Below are 10,031 nucleotides of genomic sequence, written 5' to 3'. Positions count from 1 at the left end.
CACGCGCGGCTCGGTTACGCCACAATTGCAGCGCAGCCTGCCAAAAAGGGCGCGCGCGTCTCTTCGCATCTCCCGGTTAATATAACCACCGCGTAACCAATTCGAGAGTCTTCCCTCCGGGCCGTATATATATTTCGGGGGAAAGTGACTGCGCTGCTGCGGGCGCTCGATTGGCCGACCGAAATAGTATGCAGCAGCAGGGCCGGCGGTGGGACATGCAAAACGGTCCCGGGTCGTCGTCCGAGGATGAAGCATAATCCGACGCGTTATTCGACGGCGCGGCCGAGGATGATTCAGCGCGGAGAGCTCTCGCATGGCATCGCCGATACGGGCGGTGGAGGGACGTTTGCACCCGTCACCACTATAGACACTTCTTCGCACTCCTGGTTGGCAGAAGACCAACTACGACGGCGTCTCCTTATCGTGGGGGGCCTACACAGCGACAACGCATCTGCATGCGTCGACAACGCCGCCGCAGCGCGACGTTATCTGGACCGGCGAGGAGTGGCGTTGCTTGCCCGCGACGATAAGGGGCCCTTCCCGACGACGTCGCAGCGAGTGACGACGGGGAAAGTCCGCAGTCCCGGGAAACGACAACGGTTGCGCGATCGGGAGACGTCGTCAAAGCCGTGCGTCGATTCGCCCTCCGAATGTGTCGCCGGACGATTGGAAACATAACGACGCCTGGAGCAGAGGATTTTTCGATAGTCGCCAAGAATTACGGTAAGTCTTCGCGCGGTAACTCTTTATGGGCAATAACGTGACGAGCCTCTTGACTTGAACTGAAAATTCAAAAAAAAAAAACGAATCTGCGCCATGATCATTGTTTTTCTCACGTACAGGATCGGCCATTTCCAAGCTGACCACCCTCTTGGTATACTCAGACGGACAAAAGTAGAAAGTTCATTACACTACACGAGAAAAAATTTCGCTACACGACGTGTTATCGAGGTGTCGGCAAGCACGTTAATAATTTTCCGACATGTGTATTAAACATCGGCTTCTATGAAAGTTCGAAGGAATAGGTTGGTGTTCACTTTACGGAGACGACCATGTGCTTCGAATGGCGTGCTTCTCCTAACCAGGAATTGGTGACAGAGGCAAGCATAACAACACACTGCACACACATTAAAAACGCAGCTAACGAGCCTCGTAATTCCCCCGGACTACTACGGTTAAACAAACCGCCAAATCTATACTGCACAATATATACACTAACGAGTGTAGGCGCGTCACTAACACGTGGGAAAGAGAGGCAGGAAATGATGCGAGCGGTAACGCGAAGAGGAACGTCGAGTTCATTGCGGTGGTAATCTACGTACACCTCAGGCGTCAGCCGATTGAACAAAAATTGCTTATAGTCGACAAACGCGAGGCTTCGAATTCTTAAGCCTTTCGAATTCCATATACACATACACAGGTCGGCGAAACTTGCGGAGCTCAGTGACAGACTCACTCATAAAATATACTTCGCGTTTATGGCTCACTCGAACTCACAGCTCGACCCGAGTCCGAGTAAGTAGACTCGCGAGTGAGTTTAAAGGTGAAACATATTTAAAGGTGAAACATCTTTGCAGATTTTACGCTTGTATCAGATGCATATAACTGCGTCATGCCTATACCAGGTTCACATATACCAGGTTCTATACATACATCACCAGGTTCTATACCAGGTTTCCAGATTTTCAGCAGCATACAGACTACGTGCTCACTTTAAATATAGCTGATACAGAAAGGCCTCTCCGGAACGGAGGCGCACTGGTACAGACTCGTTGAAAGATAGCCACATCGAAGAGAAAAAAAAGTGACAGTCGCTTATCATTGTTCACAATTCGAGGGTTGTCTTTATCAGCCGGCAAAATTTGCGAACAAACGATACGCGGCTGAAAATACTGCAGTTAGAAGTGTCTAAGGAAATAAATGTCTACAAATGAATCACTTCGTGACTGATAATGAGAGCACTGACGCAGAGCTAGATTGGTAATCTTAAGCCTTTCGAATTCTATATACACATACATACACAGGTCGGCGAAATTGGAGAGCCCAGTGAGGTGAAACATCTTTGTAGACTTTACGCTTGTTTTAGACGTATGCAACTGCGTTAAACATTCACCAAAAGGTAGCTGGCAGGCGACAACTCAACTACAGTGGAAACCATGTCTATCAAGTTGCATGAACCTCGCCCACAAAGGCTCCCTTGTGTGCGCGGTCATGTTCCCTCCCCTCTGGGCTGTTGTTTTAATATGCGCGACTCCGCAAGAATGCATTGCCGAGGCTGTGACGTAAAGCCATGACGTCAATGCAAACGCAAGCGTTTGTACTGCCGTGAAACAGTCGAGAGAGGAGGTTTCTTTCCCGTTGAAAAGGTCTACATGCGTAACGTAGCTCGTCCTCCTAGAAATATCGGTGCATCGTAATTGAGACAGCCCGCGTAAAAATGATATTGCAGTTTACATGAAAAGTGTTCGCGAGTGTTGATCTAGAAATAGTTTTGCACACAAGTTACTACGTAAGTTTGGTTCGTTTTCGATTGATTTACATTGATTGATATGTGGGGTTTAACGTCCCAAAATCACCATATGATAATGAGAGACGCCGTAGTGGAGGTTTCCAGTAATTTCGACCACCTGGGGTTCGTTAACGTGCACCCAAATCTGAGCACACGGGCCTACGGCATTTTCGCCTTCATCGAAAATGCATCCGGCGCAGCCGGGATTCGATCGCGCTACCTGCAGGTCAGCAGCCGAGTACCTTAGCCGCTAGACCAGCGTGGCGGGGCAATGTTTGCGAATGTTGATTTAGAAAGAGTTTTGCACACAAGTCGCTACATAAATTTGGTTAATTTTTTTTTTTTTACAATCGACATTCAGAGCAGTGTGACAGAGACTGGCGACCTCTCCCTCCTGCCTTTTTTTTTTCATTTTATTTATTTGCGAAGTTCTGGAGTTATAACCTTGAGCCTTCACTCTTTTCCTTTATTTACAAATGTTTCGCGATTCTCAACGCTTTCCCGGCGGAACAATCGACCATCGAAATGATACAGCGGTCTATATGAAACGTTCAATTTTTCTACAAATGTGTTAGCAAGAACCTCTAACTAGATCACTTTCACATATTTATGCAGACAACCGATTCAGTAATAAGCATGGATATGTCAAGAAATGTTTTTGCACGTTAGCTTTTCAACTGTGTCACTTGTTGTGATCCCGGGGTGCTGTGGTAGCGTGGTGTAGCTTCGGGTTGAGGAAACGACCGCTTACAAGATGGGGATACGAAAAACAAACAAGGTTTATGGCACTATTTACAAATATTTACAGCATGAGGTTAAGAGTTCACAAACCACGAGCGTGGTGGTTAAACCTTTAGTTGGTTCAGAGCGACGTCCTGCACTCTGCGGCGCCGTTATAAGCCCTGTCGGGCTCCTCCTTCTTCAGTGGAACACCAATCACATACACACACAACAGGTGAGGGGTACGAGCATGCACGGCGCACGTGAACAGCCAATTTCGAGTCAAGATCACTGCACTTAAAGGTGGCGCCAGAGAGTCTCTTGCTCGTCGTGTATGTCGCTGGTCGAGGGGTTCCAAGCTTCGGACAGCAGACATCAAACGGTCCGCCAATCTGTCCGCTCAATTAGCAGGGCACTTTGTGGCGGCGGTCGCCGTTTCTTCAAAGGAATACGCTGTCTTTGTTGTCCCCTCTGGAACGGCTTACAGCTTTGTGGCGACATGACGTCTCATCCGCCGGCTAGCAGGGACAATACCTGGCGGGCATAGGCATTCGGCGAGACGGCTACTTGTTTGAGGATTGAAAGAGCGCCGCTCCCCCGTCAGCTCTCGACGCTGGTTCCAAGAAAACCTGGGTTCCAGGCGTGGGAACGCGGCCCGGCCACGCTTCTCAGCGACAGCATGGCGCCTACTGATGCCGGTCATAACACACTTAAGAGCAAAACGATTTCATTAACGATCAGTAAATAAATATTGTCGCAATGACTTCACATTTAGGTCAGGCAAGGGGGGCATAGGGGGCGTAGTAATTATAGCATGAGTTATAACTGCAGCGTAGTAATTATAGCACGAGTTGAAGAGAGAGAGATAAAGATGCAAGGAAAGGCAGGGAGATTAACCAGACGCACATCCGGTTTGCTACCCTGATTGATTGATTGATTGATTGATTGATTGATTGATATGTGGGGTTTAACGTCCCAAAACCACCATATGATTATGAGAGACGCCGTAGTGGAGGGCTCCGGAAATTTCGACCACCTGGGGTTCTTTAACGTGCACCCAAATCTGAGCACACGGGCCTACAACATTTCCGCCTCCATCGGAAATGCAGCCCCCGCAGCCGGGATTCAAACCCGCGACCTGCGGGTCAGTAGCCGAGTACCTTAGCCACTAGACCACCGCGGCGGGGCGGTTTGCTACCCTGCAGCACGAGTTGAAACGCAACATTTTTCGCAACATTTTTCGTCTGCGAGATCCGAACCCGGAACCTTCGAGTCACGTGACACACGTGACACGTGACGCCCTCTGGCCAGAATAGTTTCACACTCGCCGTCGCGGCTTACGTGCGGCGTTAGCTATAACACTCCCAAGACTTACACGCTCAGAAAAAATAAAAACACTCAACTGTATGGATGTGAAGGCGCCTTTCATCTTGGCTGAACGAGCATCGCAGGCGTATTTGAAGGTTGTGCGTTCGAATCCCGCCAGTGGTGAAAGGGCGATTTTTTTAACACTTTATAGTTCGCATCAACGTATAACATCACTATTACTACACTAACATTAAGGACTGCAATTAATGTCTCCTATGTTTTACCAGCAGCCTAAGTTTGTATTGGATTCATTTGGTTCTGACTGACAAAGAAACGAGCTTCTCGGAGACTTTCACTACCCTTCGTGCAGACCATTATTATCACTCACGAGTCGTGACGTAGTTATTTTGCTCCTCCGCCTTTCAGTTTAATTCATGCAATTACACTAAATAAAATTCACGTGCCCTTTCCTGTCTGTCTCGCACGTGTCCGTCCCGGTGCATCAGTGGCTAACCCCCGTATTCTAGAACGTCCCTTCACTCAACGCTTCACCTTCACTTGAGAAAGCCAACAAAAGCGCCCTCTCTAGGCACGGCAAGTCACTGCATATCTGCGATCATCTGCTGCGATTTTTGAGTAGCGCAGGGTCATTTTGAGCCGAGTGGTGGCGCAGTGCTCAACTAAGTCAAGTGAAGGGTGAAAGTCGAGTCGAGGAGCGTTTGTGAATACGGGGGCAAAGTGAACGGCTGCCGACTCAAAGGTCACGGGTTCGATGCCGGCCGCGCGGTCGCATTTCAGAGGAGGCGAAATGGTTGAACCTTGTGTATACTGTGTGATCTCAGCGCACGCTAAAGAACAAACAGGTGGTCGAAATTTCCGGAGCCCTCCACTACGGCGTCGACCATATCGTGGTTCCGTGACATAAAAAAAATAAACCTCGGATATTATTATTGTTAGAGATAGTGTGCGCGTGCCGCGATCCACGGGATTAGCGAAGATCCTTCCTTAAGCCTGCGCGTATTTACAGGTATACAGGCGCGCGACCTGGGCCAGAGGCGCGCGGCTCGGAGCAGTAATATTCGCCGAGTCACTTATCGCTGCAAACCGCGAGGCGATAAGAGCGGCATCCCACGCGGCTTGTCTGTCACGCTGTCGCTCCTTATCAGCCGGGCCAGCGCTTATAGCCGCAACTGATATCAGAGTGCCCGCGCGCGAAACCGTCCTTGGCTTCCCTCCGCACTACATCCGTGACCGTGCGACTGCATGGGCCCGTTTTTTTTTTTTTTTTTTTTTTTTAGGAAATAGTCGTCATTGACATAATAATCACATACATTCTATAGTGTTATCAGGAGTTATACGTTCGAAAATGTCTTATATGGTTATGAGGGACGTCGTAATGGAGGGCTTCGGAAATTGTGACCACCTGGAGTGTTTTTTTTTTTTTATGTGCACTAACATCGCATAGCATACAAAGGAGTATAGCTTTCACCTCCATCGAAATGCGATCATCGCGATTGGGATCGAACACGCGACCATCGGGGTCTGTGCCCCGCCGCGGTGGTCTAGTGGCTAAGGTACTAGGCTGCTGACCCGCAGGGCGCGGGTTCGAATCCCGGCTGCGGCGGCTACATTTCCGATGGAGGCGGAAATGTTGTAGGCCCGTGTGCTCAGATTTGGGTGCACGTTAAAGAACCCTGCAGGTGGTCGAAATTCCCGGAGCCCTCCACTATATACGGCGTCTCTCAATCATATAATGGATTTGGGACGTTAAACCCCACATATCAATCAATCAGTTGGGGCTCTAGTCACGATTTTCATTCAATCTTTCCGCACGCGCATCTGATATTTCCCTTCCCCCCGACAACGCTGCTGATGCCTGCACCGCAATTTTTTTTTTTTTTTTTTTGCGACTCGCAAGCTGGAAACGCGGTCGCTTAAAGATTTTTGAACGTCTGTTAGCGCCGGCCTCATGGGCCGATGTAAACGGTCTGTCACCTCATACCCACATTTCATGAGCCATGGTATACGGGTATGTGCCCACGTGACTAACGAAAAAGGTTTCATGACGTACGCGAGAAGTCTATCATGCTATTCATTTAATTACCTGTTCGTCGTGTTCATTATATACTAATGCCGTCCCATGAACATTTTACCGCGCATCGGGTAAAGGAGACGGTCATAGGAGCGCCCAGATGTAGGCAGCCAGGTAGAAATATTGTCGCGAGAGCAAGGTTTCCAGCTCCAGTATCTTCTCAGGAAATTTGTGCAAAACCAACTCCTCTGCTTCTTTTTTAAGTCTTTCTTTGTACTCTTCTACCTTTGGGTTTGTTTCTCTGGCCATTACAGAGCTTCGGCTTTTGACTTTAATGGAATGTGGGATAAATCGTGTTTTCCAGCCTGGGACAGGCGCCTACACGCTGCATTTACGGCTTAAAAACGGAGCAGTCAAGGTCGCCCCCGTTCGGGATTAGAAGGGGAAAGCTTACTTGGAAAAGCGTCTAGCGGGAGGCAGGTCCGGCGCCACCGTCTGAGTCTAAGCCATTGTTAACAGGCACGCGTGTCATTGAGAATGACATGGGGACGCGACCACTTAGCCTGATCTTTCCTCTCTCTCCTATCCCCTCGATATGTCGTCGCTTTCTGGCTTATCTCATCTCTCTCTCTCTCTCTCTCTCTACACCTTTATTCATATCCTTTTAACCCCTCTTCACCCACATCCCTTGTGAGCTACTGCTAAGGTGTCGCACCCTGATGCAGACAGTTGCGAGGCTCATTTTTTTCTTTTCTTTTCCTTCTAAACATAAACATCCCCCCCCCCCCCCCCTCTTCGCCTGTATAGCGCTGCGCCCGTCATGCAAGCACTCCAACTACAGCCCAACTTTCCATTCTACTGCACAAACGACTGCAATTTTCGTTTCGCCCACGCGCCCCATCGTCGAAGGAAGAATGCTTTTGTGTTGGGAAGACGCCATAACGACGCAGCAGCGGCCCCGCCGCGTCTTCCCTACACCTGTACCGAAAGGAGGGACATGTGTTCCAGGAAAAAGAAATGACTTCGAGAGGAGAGGGGAGGGGACGGAATCTCCCGAAAGAGTTTTGACTGCTTTGAAATCGGATTCAGCAGTTGACGTGCAGCCAGCAAGAAGTGCGGTCGTCGTTGTCGCGAGTCTCGCGTAGGCGGCGAGCATGGAGTGACCCGCGCCACGTATCGAGACGGATGCAATACCGGACACCCTCGTCGTCTCCCCTACGTGTACCAAGAGCTGGCCTGATCCGTATGGAACTTTTAAAGACGATAGTCTTTCTTTTTATTGTGCTTTTTTAAAACTTATTTTATTATAACCAGCTTTTAATTAATTGTAGTTGTGTGCACCGCGTCGCACTTAAGAAATCAGAAGCGCGACCATGATAGTTTTTTTTTGTAAATTTTCTCTGTATCTCCTTATTGACATTCCACGTATTTGTATTTTTGTTTGTACCTCTTGTAGTGTTATTTTAGAGGTAGCATAGCTTACTTTGTTGTTATTTTCATCGCATATTAATGTTTTTCCTCTCTATTATTTTTGTAATCTCCTGGCCATTGCCCTTGTTTTAACTGAATGCTTGCTTGTGTTTAAGCAAATCTCCGTGTCTGCTCTACGAGTGCGTCGGTCAGGCCCATACATCACCACTCATGCAACCCCGCACGGGTCGACCAACCTTCAAATAAATTTGAGATGTGCCACTTCGAGGCCTTTCAGGCGTCGCAGGCCGAAGCGTAAAGTGGAAGCCTGCGAGTCTGCCGCACGTCGATGTTGGATCGGCGGAGCCTCACCCGAAATGCGCAGCATTATCTGGCGTCCACGACAGAACTGACCGACCACGTGGTGATGTCTGGGAGACTGACGTAACTCTGAGCGTTCAGTATGTAGTCGTCCTGTTATTGCTTTGTTGGTTGACAACCGTTTATAGCAACGGACGACACGGAGTTTGATAAGCTAATTGAACGGGGGCAAAGCCTTTGGTTATGTACGCAAAGAGTTGCTTGATTTCGCCGATGAAGAGAACGAAATAAACAGAAAGAGGAGCGCGATGCTGAACGAAAGTGGTACGAGCAAAATATGCAACTCGAGATAGAACGAGAAAAAGAGCGGTACAGACTCAGAATACTGCCACGTTCCATTTCCCAAGTTTTTGTTATCGTTCCAAAACACCACACGATTCTCAGCGCAAACCGCGCCTGCAGTTTTCGAGAAGCTTCCGGACTGTAGTATTTCGATAAGATCACGCCCACTGTGCGAACGATACAGATTGAACCTACGCCACCGCCAGCGATAAAGCTAGAACATTCGACGGCAAGAGTATAAATGCCGACGCGCTTCGCCGCTTGTCAGTTGTTGATCGAAGGCCGACGCTCCGTTCGCCGCTATCAGTCCGAGACTGCTATCTGTGCAAGACTACAGTTGTAATTGGACTTTCCGTTTACCGGGCACAGGTTCGCCCAAATAAACAGTTAAATCCCAACAAGAAGTCCCCTGTCTTCGGCCACGTCACGACCCCATAACATCTGGTGGAGGTGCGGGGTAGTGACAATACAGGAAGCGACAGAGCGCTTGAAATTAGGACCGCTCATTACACAGTCGGACCCCTGCTCAGGCTCTGGCATTTCCAACAGCGCTACCGTCCGTGCCCCGAACAAGTTGGTACAGTCGTACCATGAGTACGTTGACAAATTGCGCCTAAAGATTCAAAGCAGGCGGCGCGAGTTTGAGGCAGTAGATGCTATGCACGAATGGTGCGAAGAGCCAGTAGGCTCCAAACCGCCGAGGGCCGGACAAGATAGGACGTGGGGTGCGAACAGCCAGTTCATGTCAGAACTAGGCGTGTTAGCTGCTGAAAGCGCCGTGATGGCCACAGAGGCCACTGGAGGTTGCAATAATGGCGACGAGGGGCTGTGTCGGCCGGGTCCTGTCAATACAGAAGAGCCATCCGTAATTGAGACTAGGCACAGTCACCATGTATGTTCGTCGCCATGGCAGCTTACTGTGGTGTTCACAGTACAACCGGCCCGGCAGACGAGGACCCCTGTACAGACAGCCGGACAGAGGCGTGTGCTGACGTACACTGTGAGCTAGGCAATGTTGGAGCAAGTAGTTCTTTGCCAGCGCCGCAGCCCTGCGGAAGACGCTTGCATTGCTCAGCATTCAGCTAAGTCACCCGCAAGTCAGTGTGTCCGCAAGTTAGAGAAAGACACCGGCTGTATAGACAGCACGGCAGATGAGGCAGACGAAACAATTTCTCCTTTGCAAATGATGCAAGCGGACTTCTCGAAAGCAATCACGGGGCAACGGGCAAAGAGAAAAAGACGCCGCAAAAGCAGAAGGAAAACGAAAGGTGCAAAGCAACCCGGAAAATCGAGGAATTGCCAAACGGCAATCAACGCAACGAAAGCTTCTTTTGTAGCATTCGCCAGTAGAGTGGGTCCCCACGCTTTAAAACCGCCCGACAGGTAGAG

General features: G+C 49.5%; 1 protein-coding gene across 6 annotated transcripts in view; it reads left to right on the top strand.

The window, feature by feature from the left end:
* Window positions 1-477: 477 nt before the first annotated feature.
* The window catches only part of LOC119180546 (kelch-like ECH-associated protein 1), a 49,501-nt gene continuing 39,947 nt past the window's right edge, over window positions 478-10,031 (top strand). For 2 of the 6 annotated variants that reach the window (XM_075875211.1, XM_037431641.2), the window contains exon 1: window positions 482-723. In XM_075875211.1, coding sequence (XP_075731326.1) covers window positions 651-723 — 73 coding nt within the window. In that variant the 5' untranslated portion in view covers window positions 482-650. Of the gene's footprint in view, window positions 724-10,031 lie in introns of all 6 variants that reach the window. The other 4 variants (XM_075875209.1, XM_075875210.1, XM_075875213.1 and 1 more) reach the window with 4 other exon arrangements.

Source organism: Rhipicephalus microplus, chromosome 10 (assembly GCF_043290135.1).
Source record: "Rhipicephalus microplus isolate Deutch F79 chromosome 10, USDA_Rmic, whole genome shotgun sequence".
Classification (NCBI taxonomy): Eukaryota; Metazoa; Arthropoda; class Arachnida; order Ixodida; family Ixodidae; genus Rhipicephalus; species Rhipicephalus microplus.
The sequence above is the reverse complement of the archived record's forward strand: the minus strand, read 5'-3'. Positions and strand labels throughout refer to the sequence as shown.